The sequence below is a fragment of the Ceratina calcarata genome, unplaced genomic scaffold (assembly GCF_001652005.2).
Source record: "Ceratina calcarata isolate Rehan_Ccalc_2016 unplaced genomic scaffold, ASM165200v1 scaffold90, whole genome shotgun sequence".
NCBI lineage: Eukaryota > Metazoa > Arthropoda > Insecta > Hymenoptera > Apidae > Ceratina > Ceratina calcarata.
The window spans coordinates 173,889-194,855 of NW_017180369.1; the positions used below are offsets into that span (position 1 = coordinate 173,889).

Sequence of the window (20,967 nt, forward strand, 5' to 3'; positions counted from 1 at the left end):
TCTATAACTCGTAAACTATTAATGCTAGCAACAAACTTTTATACAGAAATTGTAGATCTCGTCGTCCTCTACAAGAAAGGTCCTATGCAATTTTCCCGTATCTCCAAAGATTTAGGAGTAATTAAGGAAAAATGAAATTTTTTGTCAAAAGTACGCCGTTTCGACGCTGGGATGGTCGGATTTTGTCAACATCAATAAAATGCCAAATAATCATATGTAATTCATTAAATATCGAAATTTGAAGAAAAGTGCACTATTTTTAATTAAAAATTGTCGATATTTGACTATATAGCCAATACATAAATGATTTACGTAATTCCTACATACAAACGATCTCGGTCGACGTATAAGATATGTCATACAGAGAAATAACATTATGCTTTCTCCGACATGTCTTAGCATTCTTATGTGTTCTCGCTCGATTGTCGCAAACGATAGACGTCTTGAGTCACACAGATTTTCTTCCGCGTGTTTCAATTCACGGGGAGAGAGAAAGAGAGAGAGAGAGAGAGAGATTTGAAAATTATTCTCATCATTATCTACCCACACATGTAAGTACGAAACCACGGAAGTTTAATAGGGAAACTTTGGAAATTATATGGACATAATACTGTATAGTATTGTTGCGGCGATGGAATATTATTCAGATCATGCTTGAACAATGTGTTTGTCGCAATAACTATATATACACGCGATATATATATATACGCGATATCATTAATTATACAAAGGACTTTCGTTTAATATCTATTAATAACTGCTGCAGTCGTTTCAGCGGCACTTATTATTATTATTATGAAGTAATAAGAATGAAGAGCGTTAAATACTAGATGACGATCGACAAACGAATCTGTAACATTCCCAATAATCACTATTTCACTTTCATTGCGAATTATGTACGAATAATAAATTAAAACTGTAGATCGAAAAGTGTGTATCTAACGCCGACAGTTCTGTGCAAGTAGATAGAGTAATGTAATTGCATCATTGTTTGGATATTGTGAATTCAAATAAAATATTAGGACATTTAGAAACGTTGAACGTACAGAGATTGGTTGTTACGTTATGCACCACTGCTGTATACAGCACGATGCATATATGATCGAAGGTACATCTGTGTCTGCGTGTGCGTGTGTGTGTGTAATGATGTTGAAAGTCAGTATAAGGTGTGAAAACTATTTGTTGCTATTAAATTTATTTCAATAAACAGCTCTATCATAGTGTTGTACGACACAAATATCGTTCACGTTCGCATTTCTGATATCAGACTCAGATACTCGCAAGAGTGTTCTGCAGAATGTGTGTCTTCAGAAAAAGAGAAAAATTAATTTACTCCTCTACGTGTACGTGCCAGGGGGGGGGGGGGTTAACGTCACAAAAATTGTTTATGACAAGATACAAACAGACTTTTTATCGTCATAAATTACAGTTCACATATTCGTCTACATTTAAACTTTTTAACAGTGCGTTCGGTAGGCCTTATAGAAATATCCTTTCCGAAGAATTGAAGTTTCAACTCGTCCAGGTAAATATTCAAGATAACAACATCCTTCGGTATTGCTGCAAAACAAAAATTACTTTGTTCTATACAAAATGTAGACGATATAGATTATTAATAATAATATTGATAATAATAAAAAGCAGAACGATTAATAGATGGCACCGCGACGTACTTTTTATAGTATTGTCTTTTCTACAAATTTTGAACGTGCTTTTTGTATCTTGGACGACGATACCGCTCAATCCAATTAAACTTGGACACTTCGATCCAACGACCAGTATTTTGGCACCATGAAAGTCTGCTTTCATCAGTTGCTGATTAAAATTTTCCCAATGTGGATCGGTCGAATCTCTCGGAACGTTCTGATTAAAATCCTTGGTACCAAGTACCTGTCGCATATAGTTCAACCATAGCTGATTCAATGGTAGCAAATCCACATATTTCATACCACTATTGCCAGCAGCAGCAGCAGCAACAGCAATTTTACGTAACCCAAGTTGCATTCGCTTTCTACTAGTCAACAACTTGCCTCTGCATCTTCTTTTCTTGTTCCATTTGCTTTTATGTTTAGCAAATATCAACGACTGTCATGGAAAAGAATAATTGAGTGAGTGGGATGGTTGTGGTAGTAGTACCAGTTTACTTTGTCTGTTATGAATAATCATCACCAGTGAAAGCAACAAGTAAGAACTATTTCTTTCATATTTCACACATATGTAACAACCATGAGGAGGAAGAGAAGAATGACGTCGTATGTTACCTTTCTTAATTCATCCGCTATGGAATCGGTATCATTAGAAGGTAGTGCATTCTGTAGAAAATTTGTGACGTAATGTTCACTATTTGCACAAGTACTAACTTGTTTCGTAATGCTTTTGGGCAATGTCAAACATATACTTCCTGCAACACATTTACGGTTTACAAAGTTATACAATCTATACAACAGCTAGTTTCTATCGCTGCTGGTCAGATTGCAGTAATCAGTTATTATTTACATAATATACGTACGATTAGTTTCTGTCATTGCGGCAGGTTGCTAATCAGCTTTCTCATCAGGTAAATAGATCTATTTTTAACAATTTAACTCATGAGTAGCTATTATTTTCAAGTGTCAACCCCTTATGTCGTCTCATTACTTTGCACGCTTAATTCGCGCGATAAATATGTGTGTATGTACACATACCTCAAATGATTTTAGGGTTGTATATATAAATTTAATTAAAAGTTACACATATGTGCACTAACCTCAAACGATTTTGCACATTCGGTGCACGCAGCGCCAATCCAATACAAGCCCTCTACCGGGACTTGGATATGCGGATACATAGCAATATGCATATTATGCATACGTGTACATTAAAACGTGTCCATTGCAGTAAACTGTGTTTTATTCGTATTTAAACAATTCGCTACTATGAGTAATTATAAAACGTTCAATCATATATGAAACTTTCGAAGATAGAATTAACGTAACGCAATTTACTTATAGTTCGTACACCTGGTACGTATACATACGTGCAAATGCGATCAGGTTATCTAATCTAGATACATACGCATGCAACATTTTGTCTAAACGTAACGAATAATTAATTTGTTAATATAAATAGTTATTAGCGTGTACAACGAAGGGGCAGGCTTATTAATTCGTTCCACAGTATACTGTATATAACATGTAAGTATAAGAACAAGAACATCGGTATCGACAACGTTTCGTTTCTTTTTCTCGTTTAATATCTCGCGTTTATATCGTATTTTGTAAAAAATAAATGATTTCAATTCCGCGTTCCATGTGTATATTAGTTGCGAAGACCATCGACCACTTTAAAAGTAGTCATTTCGAAATTGCATAATTATGCACATCATTATCCTTCTCCATTCGTTATGATCATATACAGTATATAATACGCGAACAACACGTAATTACAAGCAGCTACCCTTAATTAGCAGTTACTGTCTGTTAGTATTGAGCCTCATCAATTCCTATACATAATGGTACAATAAATTTAAGGATACTTCAGGCTTCATCCAACGTCCCAACGTTGTACAATATTCAATGTAAAAAATCGGTCTTTATGTACATCATTCTATAAACATATTTGTTTGTATATTATAATATAAAAGGTTTTTTTCTTTGTGCATGTCAGAAAACATCACGTTGAAAAAAGCTTGTTTTTTTTTTTAAATACTGCGATACCTCCTTCCTGTAAATCGTATAAAACTAAATATGTACCATACGTTGTATTGCAGTAGACGACGTAATATAAAAACCGTACAGAAGAAAACAAATCATGAAATGCAGTTTTTCGAACCAGATGCTTGGCAAAGTACATTTTCTTCTTCTCACGCGCGCGATACCATCTCGGATGAATCATGAATGCGCGATAAAAAAATGTGTATAAAAACTAATTTAATCTATTTCAGTTCTTCTCCTTTTCTTCTTTGGTATTATACATCTCATTTAAAGTTGTCTGAATTTGATTGGAAAGAACGAAGAGAGTAAAACGTATCATAAAGTATCTCATACTGTCTAAATGTTAATGAAATGTCCGTTATACAGGACACGCGCGGGTACGCAAAAACACGCACACACACATACAGACAGAGTCAAAAGATGAAAACGAACGATCGGTCACTCGCTCACGGATGAACTACGTCTAACGTGGGAAGCAGAAGAAGAGGGAGCAGTTAAGGCGCTAATTGTGGAATTATGACGAGTCTTTCTCGAGCCTTCGTTGTCGTTCACCAGGTTCAAGTTCGGATTGACCGAATGGGAAAGAGCAGCCGTTTTGTTAAAATCTATCGTAGCGTATCCCTTCTGCTGCTGCTGCTGCTGCAACTTGTGATCGTTGTTATTCGGCGACTCCGGCGGAGACGCGGTGGGATTCGAAGAGGGACCATCCAACGGTGAACCGGCAGCGGCAGTGGTCATGTCCTTCGTATCCAAATCCAATACGGCGTAGTTCACTTCCCTGATCACCGTTGTACCAGCAGCACCGCAGCAACTACTACTGCTGCTGATCGTCGTAGGCGTTGACGGAGGCATCGGTGGCGGTGATTTCTCCGATACGGACACGCCGGAGAATCTTTTTCTCAACGTTTCAATCTCGCTCGATTCTAGATTCGCGTAACAATGTCTCGTTGCTTCTTCTACCGCCGCCGCATTCTGCTGCGACTGAATAGATATCAACGTCGAAGGACGTGGTCTACCAACACCGCCGCCGCCAACAACAGATTCCGTATGTTCTTGGCCAGGATTTATATTCATGTAAGCATGTCCACTACTTTCGGTGTTTCGATCACTCGTGTTCTCCTCCTTAACTTTAATTGCCTGTGTCGTTGTATCGGACACGCTATGACTCGGAGAAACTAATGGTGGTGGTAGTAGTAGTAAATTAACATCGCTATTGATATCTATATTCATGTAAGTTCCCGTTCCCGTTGCCGGGAGCGGTGATTCACCAGCAGCAGGAGCAGTGATGTCTAAACGCTTGTTCAGCGACGTCACCTCGAGCGTGAACCTGGAACCGCCGCCGCCGCCGCCGTTATCGGATATAGAATCAGTGACTATACAAGACCTGAAACATGTAAAACATTCAACGTACTACGTATACAAAAATCGTAATCGTTGCATTATTCGAATTTCGTATTACCTCTGTTTCATCGCTCTTCCAAGGCTTTTTTGGTTATTATTGTGCTCCACCAACACCATTTCCAGTGGCGATGGCGATAGGAAAGATGACAATATTTCTTCGTTGACATAAAGTGAGGACGACGACGGCGGCGGCGGTGGCGGATGCGATCGAGGAAATGATGTCGGCAGAGGCGGCAACACAGGAGGCGACGTGGTGATGGGAGATTGATTTACATTTCTTTGGGGCGATATAAGAGCAGTACTACTTTCCGAACTATCTAATCTTTCAACCTCAACTTGGTTTTGGTGATTACGTGGATGATCATCCATGACAATGATAGATCTAGGACCTGCCACCGCACGATTATTGGTCGTCCTATTCAATATTGGATCCAAATAATTAGGCTCAACTGGTATTGTCACTCGCGTCGTTGCTGTCGTTATTGGATTCGCGGCAGCAGGATGAGACGCAACTGGATGTTCTCTGGATATCGTATCGTCTCCGCTGTTATTGCAAACCTGTGTTTTTGAAAATCATGAATCAACAATAGTTCACGAGTAAGAGAGAGAGAGAGAGAAGACAAACCTGAATGTTTGTTTGTACAAGATTAAATAAGTGTGCAGCTTGACGGCATTTGAATGCATAGATGCCAGGCCCCGTAGAACATCTTCTTCCCGATTCAAAACTAAATATTTCGGCGTCATAACCGTATCTTCGTAAACAACGTAATGGCCATTTGATCGGCTGTTTGCCACGTTGATAAAGCACTATATCCGTGTCTGTAACTTCCAAACGTCCAGGCGTGATCAAATTACCTAGATCATCCACATTCATTACTTGGAAAATGTTTGGATGCAGATCATTAATATCTGTCCGACTATTGACACAACCCATTCTTCGTCGTCGTCGTCGTTATACTCTGTGTGTGAAACGCAAAAATCAAATCAATTCATACGCACAAACAACTTTTCACCAGGTTAATTGTTTTCAATTACCGTAACATTCGCGCGCGTAGGAGCGTGATTATTTTCAGGTCATAAGAGGAATCTATTTGTACGAAATACGACATATCCAAAGCATACAACACGTTTCCTAAAGTGAATTACTTCTTTCCTTTCCGCCGCCGTAGCAGCATCAAGTAAGTGCAGCAACAGTAAGTTTCCAATACAGCAGCGGCAGTAGCAGCAGCAGCAGCACGTAAACATTATGCTCGCATCCTAATATTCCTAATCGGATCGGATCTGCACCGCATCTCGGGCTCACATTTATCGCATCATCTGGAAAAGTTTTACGTGCGTGTACTCATATACACTGACGTGGCGTCATCTACCGTGGCACGCGTCACGCTTGGCTCGCGTGCGTGTATTCAATTCGCATCGTCGTAGGCTCTGTCATAACCTACGATACACACAATGAATGGAGAGAATCTGTCCGGATAATCGTTTTTGAAGTTCGCGATGACGGCTAACTATTATTTCGCGATCGTCGGGCACACCGACAATCCTTTATTCGAAATTGAATTCAACAATTCCGGGAAAGATGCGAAGGTTTGTAATTATGACATCGACGACAGGGTCATTGAATTCATTTTACTCTGTTCCAAACAGAAGGAAGATTACACACATTTAAACCAATTCATTGCACATGCTGCATTAGATCTCGTCGATGAACACACATGGAAAACAACGAATATGCATTTGAAAGTCGTGGACAAGTTTAACCAGTGGTACGTCAGTGCTTTCGTTACAGCGACCCATATCAGATTTGTCATGGTACACGATAGCAAAAACGAAGATGGCATAAAGAATTTCTTCAATGAAATGTATGAAATGTACATAAAGGTGAGAGAACAGATGATTCAGCTGCTCAGCATCACGTTAAAATGATAGGTTTATCAAGTTCTCTCTCTCTCTCTCTGTATTTTTTAGTATTCGATGAATCCATTTTACAAGTTAAACACGCCTATCAAGTCCGTCGGCTTTGAGAAAAAAGCACAGTTGTACGGAAGGAAATACCTCTCATCATAAACTCATGTAATGTAAAACTACTGTAATATAAAATGTATTTACACATCTAGTACGTAAGTAAATTTACAGATATTGTTCTCATCAGTAACTAATTTGTAAATAAAAACCTCAAGCTTCCTTCAATAGAGAAATTTGTCGCTGTTTCGCTTCTATGTCTCTGTAAACTTTGCTCCAGGTTCCACAAATGTGGTAGGCAATGCGTTCCATTTTACGTAAATGAAATTCAGCAATCTGTAAAATGTACCTGAAACACGACATGATCGGAATTGATTCAATTAGGAAACATCGTTAGAGAGACACTTACTTGTAGGTGTCCGTATTAGTACGCGCTTCCTTTTCGAGAAACGAAAAGGACACGTCTGTAAGATCGTTCAATTGATTAAGTAGTTCCCAGCTACAGAATCCGAATCTTTCCGTAACTGCTGGGAGAGAGTCTTTCAAACACTCGATACTGTCCACCCATCGTTCTAAAAATATCGCGCATTATCGATCTAAACATGTAACTGCCATCGAACGATCATGCCAACCTGATGTCTTGTACATTTTTGCCATAAGATTCAATGACGCTGTGATGTTTTCATTATATTTATATAACACGGCTCTTTGCAATTTTAAACATTCGTTCAGTTTACTCAATGCGTCCTCCAGTTTCCCTGAATCGAACAGAAGTTGGGCCTCGCGAAACATAGATTCGGTGAATACCACTTTTTTCAGCAGATTACTGCATGATCTGTTACCACAATCCAAACAATATATGAAATCGTTTATATCACACAGTGCACCATTGCACTTTGAGCATCTCATACCGCTGAACCTTTCCTACAATTGAAATATATCCCTTATATCGTTCTAAGTCCCTGACGACTGTAATTATGAATAAGAAATCGTACTGTGAACCATCGCCATTTCGGTTGCACGCAGGCATGGCATTTACAAGTAAAGGAATATTGACTCTTCAAATGCTTCTGCCTGTCCTCTGTCGCCAAGTATCTGTAATGTGGACCTAATGAGAATTTTTTAATGCGACTTGTTCGAGCACTTAAACGTTGTGACATGAATTTTTAAAGAAAACTGTATTGTACCGTAGCAGTTAAAGATTTCTTTGCCGTGGGCAATGTCCCTCGAAGCTCTGACGATTAAATGTTGGTCCACGAAGCTGAAAGTTAAATTGGCAACGATACATTGGGAATCAAAGTGACACGTTGTAATGCGGTGTTAAAATTACATGTTAATTATGTTCGGATCGCACGAATGGTTCATCATACTGGCAGAAGGATAAATCCCCGTAGCTACGATATCGTCGTCCGTTGAGAAATCACTTGTGTTCAACAGTGCGTCCGATCTTGGAATTGCATGCCCATTGCTGATGAGCTGAAGAATATGTCGTAAAAGCAGACAACTTATATACAGTCGTCTATTGGCGTCTGTCGATGTATCAAAATTCGAATTGAAAGATCGATCGGAAAACTTTGTCATTAAACTATCTTCGATGTCGTTCACTTCGAAGTAATTCGTATATTCCGATAAGTAAATGGTAAGCATGATAGCTGTCTGTAAAGATCAACCGTGAATCAGAACGATTAAATAAAATCTGTTTGATTTGGACGTCGGTACGTACAGTCCCATATAATGTTAAATCGCCCATTGACGACTCGTTGAAATTGGTACATAAATTTTGCACGTCGTTAAACCTGACTCTGTCCGTCGTAGTCGTACAAGTCAGTAAAACCTTGAGAGCCAAATGGCCTATCCCGATGTCTCTCCACAGTCCCATCTGAAATCCTGGGCATTCCCAGCGATGATACGAAGACCATGCTTCACTCAGACATTTCTCGTTACAGTAAAAAGCATTTAAACACGTCGTGCATCTGAAACGGTGTCGATCCCGATTGTGTCGTTTCAATGAACCCATGGAAACGTCTTCAAGATACGATTACTCACGGAACAGGAATGTCTGTAGTAACGCAGCTGCAGTGTTGGCAAAGATCGTTTACCACAGTGTCGTCGCGGAACACGAAGCTCACTGGTTTTTCCACGAAGAGAATATCCCCTCTTTTAATGAATCTGTTGGCCACCACATGCCTTCCTACCTCTTCGTCATACTTCACATCTACGCATTCGGAAGCACCAAGGAAAACAGGATTTTCTTTGAACAGGAATTCAGATCTTGCCTTCGACAAGCTGCTATCGTTTTCCAATACATTCTCGGCACACGTAGGCTCGACCAATTTCACCTCCCTCATCTTTTGTTCTATACTGCCTGAGATTTGAAAACATATCATTACAAAGCCTTACAATTACTTTAGTAACGTGCCACATACTTTTCATAGATGGTTTAACGTAATCAGGATCATTAATTATTTCTTCTAGTTTAGACAACATCTCTTCCGCCGAGCACGACTTGCCCAGTTTTAAGTAACATTGTATCGTACGTAAATATAATTTGTAGTGCAACTGTTTGGGGTAATTGAACTTGATTGCTAACTTAGCGTCTCTTATGCATTCCTTTCCATTGGCAAATGATCCACGATGACATAAAACAAGGAAATCATTAGGCAATCGTTTCATGTAACATATAATTGTACATGATCGACTCCTGTGTTCAACTGAACGATACACAGGAGTTATTGCATTAGGATCTCCTTGCTTACGTCGTATCTGTATAAATAAAATAACGAGGCGGATCTATTTGCAAATGCTATTGACAGTTGAGAACTGTCCAAAGGGGCGTACGACGCAGATTTCGTATAGAATTCTATGCTTTTGATATAACGTTTCGCCTGAAACATTTTATTTCCCAAATTCTTGAACGTCTCAGCTTTGACAACAGATTTACTCTGTTTTCTCTTACGATGAACGTCGTCCAACCACCAGTTCACGGATTGCCTAAAGACATGATAGAGCGTAACTATGCAACGTTTATTTTACAACGATTCTTTTCACCTACTTTATAATTTTATCGTCCCATAAACGTGACATGAGCTCATCTTCACGATTCGCTTCCTCCTTAGGGGTCGACGTTGATCTTTTAACGCTGACAAACTCTAACACGTTTTGCCACTGCATTTTTCTAGTGCAAACGATTTCAATCTTCTCTGATCTAATCTATTTGAATATACAAAAACCTGTTCGAAATCCACGATCTTCACGTCTTCACCTCATTTTCATGTATCGGTGTGCATTATGCATTGTTGTGCATCCAGATCTGCATATACTATATGTACGTATATAGGTATACGTACAGCGAACGATCGTGCCATAAGTGAATGGGGATCCTACAGAGAATGTTTACTAAACGCATAATTAACACGTGAAGGATCATAATCTTGAGGATTTATTATACCAGTAACTTTATATCGTCTGTAAATGCTATGCTTCGTTATGAGATCTCAAACGATTGTGTAACTCGATGCACATGTGAGGTTGTAAAAAACGTGGACGAAACGCTACTTGTTTGTATTTTAGCATCGATTTGACAAATTTTAAATATTTTACGGTATGAAATATCGTGCTAACTTGAGGGTTTTTCAGTTTCTGAGACTACAGCACAGTACGTGTTTGATCGAATCAAAAAAACCTTACACTAGCATACAATGACCAGTGATTCACAGATTAATTTTAATCGGGATAAATGTGTGATCCTTCGTCAATTTAATTCTAGGTAACATTTTTTGTAAAAGCATGTCGACCCAAGTCGATAGCGTGAGCCAGGACGAAAATATCATCGAGCAAACTAATAAAAGGCAAATAGGTGATGAGGAGATCAATGGGGTTCCGGCCAAAACGGCAAAGATCGAAGGAAACGAGAAGAAGTTTAAGAGGAAGAACTCTGTGATAATGCTGAGTTACGTCGGTAGAGATTACTTGGGAATGCAAATTAATCGTGGCACGAAAACTATAGAGGAATGTTTGCTCTCTGCTCTGTTGAAAGCTGATTTCATTACAAAGGAGCAGTTCGAAGACGTAAGGGAGATTAAATTTCAAAGGGCAGCGCGTACAGACAAAGGAGTGTCAGCAGTTAGAAATATCGTCTCTCTGAAGCTGCGTGAGTATCATTTCCCGATGTCCTTCTTCTGGTCGAAACGTGTTAAAACAACGATAACTGTTTCCAGCCGATCATGTAAATAAAGAGGATATCAACAAACACCTTCCAGAAGACATAAGAGTATTCGGTATAAAACGAGTGACAAAAGGTTTCAATAGTAAAAATAGATGCGACGCTAGGACGTACAGGTACGTCCTTCCCACGTTCGCCTTTGCTCCGGAGGATCCGAACTTTTTACGTATCGAGAAAGAGGAAGAGGAAATAGACGAGGAGAAACGGCTGAAACAGCTTTCCGTAATAGACGGAAAGCCTTACAACGAATTTCGCCTGACTCCAGAGATGCTAGAGAAGTTGAGCGAGACTCTGAAATTATTAGAGGGCACACATAACTTTCATAACTTCACTTCGAGAACGTGAGTCGTTTGGTCAGCGCGCGTCGATGACGCGTTACAAGAAATTCGTTCAACCAACTCGCGCACCCTTACAGAAAGCCGATGGATCCGAGAGCCAAGCGTTACATAGTATACTTCCGATGCGTCGAGACGTTCGTCGCGAACGACATGGAGTTCGCAGTATTGGAGATCAAAGGACAAAGCTTCATGTTGCATCAGATCAGAAAAATGGTCTCTCTGGTAGTCGGGATTTGCAGGAACATCGTGACAAGCGATATTGTCAAAGACGCGTTCTCGTTGGAGAGAGTCGACATTCCCATCGCACCAGGTTTAGGATTGAGTCTACACTTTGTAAGATATTTCGATCTTGTTCGCAATCGAGATATCAACGGAAATTGTATCGAATGAATTCTGTCATTTCTCCCAGGTACATTACGGATATTATAACGAGAGGTACGGAGAAGATGGAATCCACGAAACGTTGGATTGGAAGGAATGCGATGAAGACGTGGAAAGGTTTTATAAAGACCACATTTTAAAGGACATCGTAGATACAGAAATCGCAAAGAACGTGTATCCTTTTTCGTTCTATCTGTCGCTGAACGTTTTATTATTTTTTGTAATATTATCCTTGATCGATCTGACGTAGGACACTGAAATGGTTGGCTTCCTTCCTGACGCCAAAGAGATTCGCATTTAAGGATGTTGTTCCAGTAACATCGACGGACGCTCCATAAAACAATTGTATCTCTGTCAATTAAACGAATATATCATTGATTTCGAGATCCTTTCGTTTTAAACCATTGCAGAAGCAAACTCCGACACGACGACGATTAGTTTATCTGTTTTTGGAAGACCGCGTTCGAAGCGTAAATAAATTATCGGTTCAACTTTCGTTTTCTTTTTCCTCCGTCTGCCGAATGGAACAGAGTGCGTCTCGTATTGTGTATACGTGATTCCCGTAATCTGTGAATGACGAAGTTCTGTATGCGTGGCCACGGATTTTCCTCATACGCACGCAAACAGATACAAATACTAGTTTCAAGAATCATTTGCCTCACTCGGGTAATTCCAGAGTGGAGCCGGATCAGTACGCGACGAATGCCGGAGGAGAGATCTATCCCGTGATCTTCGGCTTTTATTATGAAAAACACGGTACCAGCGGTCATTTTAATACTCACGTACAGTAAGTAAACTTCTCCTTACCATTGTTATTCACAATTTATTTAATTAAATTCGAACGACGGAACTTTGAAAATTAGAAGGCAATTTTTTTTATAAGTGACGTTAATAGATTCTTAACAAGTTTTAACTAGTTCGAAATAATCGTTATTAAACGCTGAAGTAAACTGAGTTCTTCTATATTTATTCCCTTGTTCCTGTTACATTTTTACGTGCGATGAACGAAACAAGAGAAGTTAAGTGCTGGTAGCCATCAGTTTCAGAAACCAGTTTAGTAGTGACCTTGAACTTTGGAGGTCTTCGTGTGCCCTAATCAAGAGGTCACAAATCTATTTACGATACATTCAAGAAATACTAAGAAATATAAAACGCTGCAAAGTGCAACTGTAATAGTTTTTCATATAAATAATCGATGCGTATACGTGTTTATATCGTTCGCGCATTCTGTACACGATAAGTGCAGTACGAGACTTGAGATTGGAATAAAATGAATTGGAAACACCCCCGATTCATTGTCAGATGTTACACGATCTATTTAATTTTATTATCAGGCTTGACGGAACATGGGTACGCGCAAAGCAACAGGTGTGGGTACGTATAACCGACGAAAATGATTTTATTTATTAGTGAGATTCACATTGACGCTTTCTGCAGCATAGGAAAGTTTCGGTGCAAGAATTCCGAGTGTATCTCGAGCGAATTATTGTGCGATGGCCAAGAAGACTGTGCGGACCAGTCCGACGAGACGGCCGAAGAATGCAACAAGCCCGAGATTACTTGCGGGGATTACTTGTTTCGATGTTCATACGGTGCATGCGTGTCCGGGAATGCACCTTGCAACGGGATAAAAGACTGTGCCGATAACAGCGACGAAACTTTACCCAGATGTAGGCGCAACTCTGACAGTACGATTCGGACTTGTAAGGCAGACGAATTCAACTGTACTAATGGGCAATGTATTAATCGCGACGGACTCTGCGACGGTAAAGCTGATTGCGCAGATGCTTCGGACGAGACGTATTTTCAGTGTGGAGACATACCGTGAGTTTATAGAGAGGCAAGATGAATAACGCGAAAACGTATCACCGAATCTTCTCACGGAACGAAAGCATTTTCTTTGCAGCTGTACAGGATACGCTTTTCGTTGCGACTACGGAGCGTGTATAAACGGTAACTTCAAATGCAATGGAATCAATGATTGCGTGAATGGTTCGGACGAGGATCCGAAATTATGCAAGACGGAACGCCCGGAGAGACCGACGTACCCAAGACCCACGCCGTCTCCTCCGACGAGATCGACACCGCCGACTAGACCGTCCGTACCTCCCAGTGTGAAACCTTTGATCGGTTGCATCGTACCGAAGCAGCCGAAAAACGGTCACTGGAAGTTAGAGAGGTCACAGTGTCCGCAAACGGACGACGACTGTGACATCGCGCAAGGTGTACAATTGGAACCAGGTGCAAATCTAGTTTACGGCTGTAATACTGGGTTCAAGCTCAACGGACACGGTTCTGTGTTCTGCGCTCGGGACGGGAAATGGTCTGATATTCCCGAATGCATAGGTGCGCGATCACTTTCAATGGATCTTCGTGCATTACACGGGTATACGTATGACGTTTCCTCTTTTCTTTTTACAGAAATACGATGCAGAAGTTTATATTCGCCTTCGGTGATCGCTGACTGTACCAATATCAACGGCTTTCCGGGATCGTGTGACAGTGCTACTCCTGGAACGACGGCAAATTTAAATTGTCGCGGTGGTTATCGCCCAGAAACTACGTTACTTAAAAATGTCCAATACAGATGTAACGTAACTGGTCACTGGCAACCGGAACCGATACGTTGCATTCCAGGTCCGCTGACAATAAATATTTACGTTAATGATACTTCCGTTTCGTTGCAACAGAACGTAGACAAGAATGATTCTACGTTGATAGAAGTTTTCGATGACAAGATCGTGATTTATAGAAATAGAAACAAACCTATGAATTCAGACACCTTCGACCTGCCAATTTGGGTCAGAAAATAGAGAGGATCTGCTACGTACAATTGTCGCTGTAAAACGAATCGCTTTACTTCTCCGATTAAAATTATACGTCGTACAGTATTCTGTAAAATATCCAGTATTACGTTCCAAAAGTTCCAATGAAACTCGTGTTTCTTTGGAAAATACTCATTTACGTATATTAATAATAATGATCGACCAAAGAACTCCCTGTACACTATGTTCCATTACAATTCTGCATAATACTATTGTTGAATAAATCTTGATAAACCATGCACACATGCATTCCAGTCGTATTATATGTATAGAATCAAACTGTTATTCGACAATGCATCATCTCTAGTGTGATGTGTTCACATGTGCATCGTGGTCAGTCACAATGCCTAGAATTACACAGCGTGATGGATTTATAATTGTCTTCTGAGACATTCATAATTCCTGTTCAATGCACGTATATGTTTTAGCTTGCGGTGTGCCGGCATCTCCGACCTTAATACCGACTATCGTGAACGGAACTGCGGCTAATATCAGCGAGTTCCCGTGGCACGCAACCATTTATACGAGCGAAACGTCTGACGGAGAGAAGAGATTCATTTGCGGTGCGACTATTATTCACGAGAAGCTCTTGGTGACGGCAGCGCACTGCGTTTTCAACGAGAGGAGGAGACAATTCGACGAGCCATCGAACTATTATATCGCCACGGGCAACGTCTTCAGGGATTACGATTTTCCAGGGCACAATGCCCATGTTAAAAAACGTAGGGTGAGTGATTCGAGTTCTCTCAATTGGAAGTCTTCGTCTCGACGTATTCTAGCAATCGTCATTCATATCTTCAATGTTTCAGGTGAAGAGCATATACAACATTTGCGGTTACATTGGATACGAAGGAAATTATGCTTTGGACATTGCTCTATTGGAACTTGACAAACCGCTTCAATTTACGGAGTTATTACGACCTGTGTGTTTAGATTCTAGCGACACTGATCTCGAATCGGGGAGTTTGGGAAAAGTTCCTGGATTCGGGAGGACACATCTCGGGCCAAGTAGTTTCTTGTTACAAGCGATTACAGTGCCATACATAGGATACAACGAGTGCAGGTCGTTCATCAGAATCAATAACGAGAGTTATAAACTTCTGACTCAAGACAAGCTATGTGCCGGTTATACGAACGGTAAACGAACGATTCGGCTTTGAGAAGTCATTATTTATAGGAATCTGTAAAATATATTTATGTACGAATTGCAGGGTCTGCAGTTTGTGACGGTGACAGTGGCGGAGGACTAGTCTTTAAGAAGGGCGAACTGTGGTACTTGAAAGGAATCGTTAGCGTCAGTGTTGGTACGTTGCAACTGGGAGCCGAGAGAGTGTGCAACAGCTATTCGTACTCTTTGTACACTCGAGTCTCTATGCACATACAATGGATTCAGAACGTGATCCTTAGGCTAGAGAACCAACAATTACCCCCCTGTCTAAACTCATACTGACACGTTGCATTCGATGCGTTTCACGCGACCAGATCCGTGATAATTCATGAGCTCGACTAGGAAGACAAATTCTTTATTATACGATCTAACAGTTTTCTAAAATACTGCTAAGCATGAAACGTACCGATGAAACTCGAAAGACTATACCAAGTTTTTACACGTATATGTTCACTTCATCGTTATTATATTCATTTCCATTGCCTATCATCAAACTATTTGTCACATTGCTCAACTAATCAAACGACAATGGTATTAGTTACGTTTAATGAGAAGTGGGTGATACTGTATTTATATGTTGAAAACTTATAAACGACAAGTCTTTGATACACGCAAATCTTAAATAAGATACTTTTTAAATATATTTATAAAATTCTGTATGTTCAAATTGTTTAAAAATACTTTGATTCGAGCATGATTCTATTACAAAACACGATTTCCAACGTATCACACGCAAACAGTCCGTAATATTATTATTATTTTAAAATGTACGCGATAAAAATATACCGTAGGAGTATCACAGAAAGACGAACCTTTTGTTCACATTGTCCATCTCCCACCTACTCGGCTTGTGCCAATATCTTTTTACTGCCAACGCTCTTATCCGATTTCGATGACGCGTTCGATGCGACAGTTTCTGTAAAGTAATATCAAGGATCACTACCGCATCTTTACGCTTCGCTGTTCTACCATACCTTTGACTTGTAAATTCTTCAAATTCATTTCGAGCTCGTCGATGCTAGAATTCAAGCTCGTATCGGGTACAGAGGGGAGAGGATTCTCATCGAGTTTCATTAATTCTGCCAATTCTTCTTCTAAATCAATGTTCAATTCGTTGTCGACGAGAGGTTCTGTCAACATAGATTGTACCTCCTTCTGTTCCTCCAAGGCCTACAAATTTTACGTCGTATCAGATCAGAGATGAATTCATTTACCTCAAAGCTGGCTCACCACTGCGAGATCGTCCATGATATCTCCGACGTTCAATTCCGATAAACCGCTTTCGTTCAGTTTCTTCAGTACATTCGACCCTGTTCTGTATGCCGACAATACAGCGGTATTCGTATGACTGTTTTGAATGGTCGATATGAGACTTCGAATGTTGTCGAGATTTCGCGACTGTTTCTCAATAACATTCTCTAATTCTCTCTTCTTCCTCAAGTGGGTCTTCGCCACTTGTCGCAATCCCTTGCTCAGACACGCTTTAGCCGTGTCAATCACCTTCACCTTCTCTGCTTCCATTTGCTCTATTTCTTTTACAAGCTCGCTCTCCTGTTTAATCAGTTTATACAAGCCTTCCTCAATCTCTGTTACACTGTCCGACGAATGTACAGCAATTTTTATTAACAACTCACTTTGGTCTTGACTGGTTTTAAAAATCACTCTCTTCTCACGTCTCAACCATAATAAAGCTAACATTACTGTATTCTCCGATATATTGTCGCTTATCTTAGATCTACAACTTTTCACTATGTCAGAGAACGGTATGAGAACAGATTCCTTTCTCTCCTCCAAGACGGGCAACAAAGCGTTGCTAATCTCTTTGACAATTTGTAAATGTACATATCTAGCATTCTTGTCGAGCTCGTCGCTCACGATGTAACTCTTGACTTTAGAAAACGACCATGAGATCGGCTTCTTGACAAATATATCGATCGACCATGCGGTCCATGATTCGCTAGGTTCTTTTAAAAACTCGATTTCTCGAGTAATTTCATTATTCCTGTAACAATGTACAAATCAATTTGAGGATTGTTCGTCACGAAACGGTGTGTTTGTATTGCTCATTGAACATTACATTACCGAACGAGTTCCTCGACGACGGTCATCAAGCAAAGCGGCGTGCAACCTTTTCTTTTAAAAGCATCGTTCAAGTCTGCGAGGGAGAACGTAGTCCTCTTGTTATGATCTAACCAGTCGTATATTAAATTTTTCCAAAACTTGTATTTCGACGTCCAATCTTGCGGATTGGCAGATTTGCTTCGGAACGGGGCGAACAGAGAACTCATTCTTTCATCTTCGTTCCAACAGTTGGGCATTCGATCGGAAGGCAACGGCAAATTATTATCTACATCTTTCATTTTTGTTGACATTCTTCTATTCCGTTCTCTTGCGGCTGACGTTTTATTTTTACTGATTTCTACATCGGCGCATTACGATACTGTATGAATTTAGTCATGTTCGACTAGTGACGACTAGGGCATCATGGATGTGTATAGGAATAATTGTTACCTGTAGGAATAAATGCTACTATAGCGGTTATGAATTGGTTATTGGATTCACACATCGCTCAGGGCGTTCCTCGTATTCTGCTCTTATAAAATAATATAAAATGGTTATCTGATTGATACTATACGTTTGTCGTATAATAACGGCTAGAAATCGGATTGGCCGCGGCAGAATTTTGTTTCGCCATGTTACCACAAGTCCGTTTGCGGCGTTTCGAAAAAATAGTACCTTTTCGAGAAAACTAATTAATTAATGCGTACGACGTACTTATATCGCGATTTATAATTAAATAATTTGACGCGTATTGCTCGTCCATAATTCGTCGGACGATCGTTTCCGTTCGAAATGCGCGGCAAGCTCGGATTTCCGTGTCATCGCTAGGGAACGTTACGGAGGAGGAAATGGGAAAAAAGGCGTGCTGTGGTTGTGCTCAATGTATGGTGCGCGTCGCTTCTTTTTTCTTAGAAGAAAACAAGTAATTTACTGTTTGTCAGACAATTTACTCGTGATTTTAGGCAGGTAGAACGGCGTAAGTACGATTATTGAGGATAACAGTTTGTTAGTATCGTGAAAATAATTAAAGGACCGTGCGCAGTTGGACGTTACAACCGCGCGCGCATCTCGGAAAAGGAAGCGACACGAGTGTAAACACTTTTAGTCGAACGAACCAACGGACAAAGAGACGGTACCGTGAAAAAAGCGTCCAATTCGTCGTTAGATATACGAGCGGTAACCGCGATTTAAATCGGGAACAGTGCTGCGTGAAAGGTGAATCGTAAAGTTTCGTACATGAATCGGTCGTCGTGGTTGAAGTACGCGCGCGTGTAAACGTGCCATCATCAGTTCCGTACGGGTAACCGGACGTTAACCATCAATTTGCGTGCGTCGAATTTTTTTAACAAAATTTGCTCAAACGACAAGTCTACCGACGAAGAAACGTTGACGATTAACTACGCGCGTGCGAAAATAACGTACCTATGAGGACCTCGGCGAGCCACATAAGGCAACAAGCTTTGAAGGTAGTGGAGAGTTTGAAGAAAGGAGGCCTACGCCTGCGATGAGCATGCCGATGAAAGGGAAACATCACCACCTGCCCCAACACCATCAGCATCATTCGCAGCCTCATCATAATCCGCCGCAGCAGCATCAGCCTCAGCTCATAGTGAACGTCAATCAAGCAAGCGTTCATTCGCCTCAAGCCTACAACACTGTGGTCACGTCCAACACCCCGCGTTTCGTACCAAATGCTGGTGAGTCCGAACTGTTTTTCTTCCATTACGTATTCCAGTTGAATTTTTCCACGTGTTCCGCTGTAAAATCATTGCCCGTATCGCGAGTTTCTCCGCGCATATCGGCGTAGAAATCGTGTCGCGAACGGCTATCGAGGTTATGCTTCGAGGTTAGAACAGCCATGCGGTCCATGTGGCTCTTAAGAGGATTCCGTAAAAATGTCCGCAATGACACATTTATTTTTCGGTCGTTCGATGCCCGTGAATAGGTCTCTCTGTGTTTCATTCGTTCCATTGAAAGCCTGTCCGGAACGTAAAACCCCGGCCAATCGAACGACGAGTTACTTATGTTCCGAGTAATTGATAATTACTCGGCAATTCAATATCCGTGTCTTATTCCTTCCATCGTCATGAATTTAGAACGACTCTCGGTGGAAAATTTCCGTTCGCGACGCTCGTTCGTTCGCATGACGTGCATACTTATTCATTTTGGGGGGGCTTATAATATTCTTTACGTCCAACGATATTATTGCATCTTCGAATAGTGACGTCGAATCATTTCGTTTCGTCAAGATACAGTCGACTAAACGCGAGGAAACTGACGTAATGAAATTATGGAAGCCGTGGAACAGACGATCGTGCGAGTTCTGTCTCTGTCCAATGCGTCGAATTTATATTTCCCTAAACTATTTCTGTTTCATCGCGCAAGTACTCGTCAACGTTCGAGTGCTTCGTTTCACGAACGATCGTGCATCACTTTCAAAATGTTCGAATTACTACGACGTTACATGTACACGTCTGTATATCTACTTTCCCTTTCGACTGGATCGACCGAGTGGCAATATCGTGTACGCACACAAATCGGTCTCGAGATGACCTCGTAGAAGACCCATTTACCAAATTACGTCGATGTCATCGTTTGACTTTCTGTATCGGATCAGTCTTCTCCCAGCAGGCAATTTCTTTCTCATACGATTCTCATCGTATGAAATGTACCCGCATCTAAAGAAACATGCCAGAAGGAGAGAGGAGTTGAATCACGCACGGGACACAGTTTCCCTTCGGTCGAGTTAGGTATCGTTCGGTGGAGGTATCGGGAACACGTAGCAAGAACAGATGGACAGGTATAAAGGTCGTTTGACCGGACGGACGAAAACTCTGGTTCGGAGTAGAGAAACCAGGGAAAGAACCCGCGAAGGAAAAAGAGAAGGAGGATAGGATGAAACGAGGCGACATAGCTG

General features: G+C 40.7%; 7 protein-coding genes across 12 annotated transcripts; 3 read left to right on the forward strand and 4 right to left on the reverse strand.

Annotated features, from left to right (window-relative positions):
• Positions 1 to 1,381: 1,381 nt before the first annotated feature.
• On the reverse strand, positions 1,382 to 2,835 carry Pop4 (ribonuclease P/MRP subunit POP4). Of its 2 annotated transcripts, XM_026818902.1 has the most exons (5): positions 2,747 to 2,835; positions 2,510 to 2,567; positions 2,262 to 2,401; positions 1,674 to 2,085; positions 1,382 to 1,560 (listed from the first exon to the last, which is right to left on the reverse strand). In XM_026818902.1, the coding sequence occupies exons 2-5, from the start codon at positions 2,523 to 2,525 to the stop codon at positions 1,424 to 1,426; spliced, it is 705 nt and encodes a 234-aa protein (XP_026674703.1). In that variant the 5' UTR covers positions 2,526 to 2,567; positions 2,747 to 2,835; the 3' UTR covers positions 1,382 to 1,423. The 2 variants fall into 2 exon arrangements, with proteins under 2 accessions (XP_026674703.1, XP_017890875.1); XM_018035386.2 differs by having other exon boundaries at positions 2,510 to 2,770.
• Positions 2,836 to 3,548: 713 nt separating this feature from the next.
• LOC108631450 (fibroblast growth factor receptor substrate 2) lies at positions 3,549 to 6,441 on the reverse strand. Of its 2 annotated transcripts, XM_018035381.2 has the most exons (4): positions 6,129 to 6,440; positions 5,719 to 6,052; positions 5,152 to 5,651; positions 3,549 to 5,076 (listed from the first exon to the last, which is right to left on the reverse strand). In XM_018035381.2, the coding sequence occupies exons 2-4, from the start codon at positions 6,025 to 6,027 to the stop codon at positions 4,131 to 4,133; spliced, it is 1,755 nt and encodes a 584-aa protein (XP_017890870.1). In that variant the 5' UTR covers positions 6,028 to 6,052; positions 6,129 to 6,440; the 3' UTR covers positions 3,549 to 4,130. The 2 variants fall into 2 exon arrangements, with proteins under 2 accessions (XP_017890870.1, XP_026674701.1); XM_026818900.1 differs by having other exon boundaries at positions 5,719 to 6,441.
• A 20-nt stretch (positions 6,442 to 6,461) lies between these two features.
• Trs20 (trafficking protein particle complex subunit 2) lies at positions 6,462 to 7,291 on the forward strand. The gene is made up of 3 exons (XM_018035387.2): positions 6,462 to 6,680; positions 6,741 to 6,974; positions 7,062 to 7,291. The coding sequence occupies exons 1-3, from the start codon at positions 6,591 to 6,593 to the stop codon at positions 7,158 to 7,160; spliced, it is 423 nt and encodes a 140-aa protein (XP_017890876.1). The 5' UTR covers positions 6,462 to 6,590; the 3' UTR covers positions 7,161 to 7,291.
• On the reverse strand, positions 7,168 to 10,498 carry LOC108631448 (SET and MYND domain-containing protein 4). The gene is made up of 11 exons (XM_018035378.2): positions 10,108 to 10,498; positions 9,812 to 10,046; positions 9,482 to 9,665; positions 9,102 to 9,420; positions 8,779 to 9,028; positions 8,386 to 8,711; positions 8,243 to 8,316; positions 8,051 to 8,163; positions 7,688 to 7,979; positions 7,465 to 7,627; positions 7,168 to 7,404 (listed from the first exon to the last, which is right to left on the reverse strand). The coding sequence occupies exons 1-11, from the start codon at positions 10,224 to 10,226 to the stop codon at positions 7,269 to 7,271; spliced, it is 2,211 nt and encodes a 736-aa protein (XP_017890867.1). The 5' UTR covers positions 10,227 to 10,498; the 3' UTR covers positions 7,168 to 7,268.
• On the forward strand, positions 10,388 to 12,380 carry Pus1 (Pseudouridine synthase 1). The gene is made up of 6 exons (XM_018035385.2): positions 10,388 to 10,710; positions 10,822 to 11,205; positions 11,273 to 11,618; positions 11,693 to 11,948; positions 12,025 to 12,170; positions 12,247 to 12,380. The coding sequence occupies exons 1-6, from the start codon at positions 10,659 to 10,661 to the stop codon at positions 12,332 to 12,334; spliced, it is 1,272 nt and encodes a 423-aa protein (XP_017890874.1). The 5' UTR covers positions 10,388 to 10,658; the 3' UTR covers positions 12,335 to 12,380.
• LOC108631451 (charged multivesicular body protein 7) lies at positions 12,257 to 19,561 on the reverse strand. Of its 3 annotated transcripts, XM_018035382.2 has the most exons (6): positions 18,501 to 18,603; positions 18,072 to 18,408; positions 17,220 to 17,991; positions 16,964 to 17,159; positions 16,802 to 16,905; positions 12,257 to 12,347 (listed from the first exon to the last, which is right to left on the reverse strand). In XM_018035382.2, the coding sequence occupies exons 1-5, from the start codon at positions 18,553 to 18,555 to the stop codon at positions 16,829 to 16,831; spliced, it is 1,437 nt and encodes a 478-aa protein (XP_017890871.1). In that variant the 5' UTR covers positions 18,556 to 18,603; the 3' UTR covers positions 12,257 to 12,347; positions 16,802 to 16,828. The 3 variants fall into 3 exon arrangements, with proteins under 3 accessions (XP_017890871.1, XP_017890873.1, XP_026674702.1); XM_018035384.2 differs by lacking the exons at positions 12,257 to 12,347; positions 18,501 to 18,603 and adding an exon at positions 19,473 to 19,561 and having other exon boundaries at positions 16,439 to 16,905; positions 18,072 to 18,500; XM_026818901.1 differs by lacking the exon at positions 12,257 to 12,347 and having other exon boundaries at positions 16,439 to 16,905.
• Positions 12,588 to 16,800, forward strand: LOC108631449 (modular serine protease). 2 transcript variants are annotated; one of them, XM_018035380.2, is made up of 8 exons: positions 12,588 to 12,783; positions 13,331 to 13,370; positions 13,434 to 13,820; positions 13,903 to 14,342; positions 14,418 to 14,633; positions 15,250 to 15,548; positions 15,631 to 15,958; positions 16,033 to 16,800. In XM_018035380.2, exons 1-8 carry the CDS (start codon positions 12,741 to 12,743, stop codon positions 16,269 to 16,271), a joined length of 1,992 nt encoding a protein of 663 aa, XP_017890869.1. In that variant the 5' UTR covers positions 12,588 to 12,740; the 3' UTR covers positions 16,272 to 16,800. The 2 variants fall into 2 exon arrangements, with proteins under 2 accessions (XP_017890869.1, XP_017890868.1); XM_018035379.2 differs by having other exon boundaries at positions 12,588 to 13,370.
• Positions 19,562 to 20,967: the final 1,406 nt, after the last annotated feature.

Coding starts and splice junctions, on each gene's coding strand:
- Pop4 (XM_026818902.1), bottom strand. Junction 2,086..2,261: donor TAGCGGATGAATTAAGAAAG/GTAACATACGAC, acceptor TTTCCATGACAG/TCGTTGATATTTGCTAAACA. Junction 1,561..1,673: donor AAAAGACAATACTATAAAAA/GTACGTCGCGGT, acceptor TTTGTTTTGCAG/CAATACCGAAGGATGTTGTT.
- LOC108631450 (XM_026818900.1), bottom strand. CDS start 6,027: ATGGGTTGTGTCAATAGTCGGACAGATATTAATGATCTGCATCCAAAC. Junction 5,652..5,718: donor TTGTACAAACAAACATTCAG/GTTTGTCTTCTC, acceptor TCAAAAACACAG/GTTTGCAATAACAGCGGAGA. Junction 5,077..5,151: donor GGAAGAGCGATGAAACAGAG/GTAATACGAAAT, acceptor TACATGTTTCAG/GTCTTGTATAGTCACTGATT.
- Trs20 (XM_018035387.2), top strand. CDS start 6,591: ATGACGGCTAACTATTATTTCGCGATCGTCGGGCACACCGACAATCCT. Junction 6,681..6,740: donor ATTCCGGGAAAGATGCGAAG/GTTTGTAATTAT, acceptor TGTTCCAAACAG/AAGGAAGATTACACACATTT. Junction 6,975..7,061: donor TGTATGAAATGTACATAAAG/GTGAGAGAACAG, acceptor TGTATTTTTTAG/TATTCGATGAATCCATTTTA.
- LOC108631448 (XM_018035378.2), bottom strand. CDS start 10,226: ATGCAGTGGCAAAACGTGTTAGAGTTTGTCAGCGTTAAAAGATCAACG. Junction 10,047..10,107: donor TGGGACGATAAAATTATAAA/GTAGGTGAAAAG, acceptor TCATGTCTTTAG/GCAATCCGTGAACTGGTGGT. Junction 7,628..7,687: donor AAAAATGTACAAGACATCAG/GTTGGCATGATC, acceptor CGATATTTTTAG/AACGATGGGTGGACAGTATC.
- Pus1 (XM_018035385.2), top strand. CDS start 10,659: ATGAAATATCGTGCTAACTTGAGGGTTTTTCAGTTTCTGAGACTACAG. Junction 10,711..10,821: donor GTTTCTGAGACTACAGCACA/GTACGTGTTTGA, acceptor ATTTAATTCTAG/GTAACATTTTTTGTAAAAGC. Junction 11,949..12,024: donor TAGGATTGAGTCTACACTTT/GTAAGATATTTC, acceptor CATTTCTCCCAG/GTACATTACGGATATTATAA.
- LOC108631449 (XM_018035379.2), top strand. CDS start 13,267: ATGAATTGGAAACACCCCCGATTCATTGTCAGATGTTACACGATCTAT. Junction 13,821..13,902: donor TTTCAGTGTGGAGACATACC/GTGAGTTTATAG, acceptor TTTTCTTTGCAG/CTGTACAGGATACGCTTTTC. Junction 15,549..15,630: donor CCCATGTTAAAAAACGTAGG/GTGAGTGATTCG, acceptor TCAATGTTTCAG/GTGAAGAGCATATACAACAT.
- LOC108631451 (XM_018035382.2), bottom strand. CDS start 18,555: ATGTGTGAATCCAATAACCAATTCATAACCGCTATAGTAGCATTTATT. Junction 17,160..17,219: donor TCATGGACGATCTCGCAGTG/GTGAGCCAGCTT, acceptor TAAAATTTGTAG/GCCTTGGAGGAACAGAAGGA. Junction 16,906..16,963: donor GAAGAATTTACAAGTCAAAG/GTATGGTAGAAC, acceptor ATTACTTTACAG/AAACTGTCGCATCGAACGCG.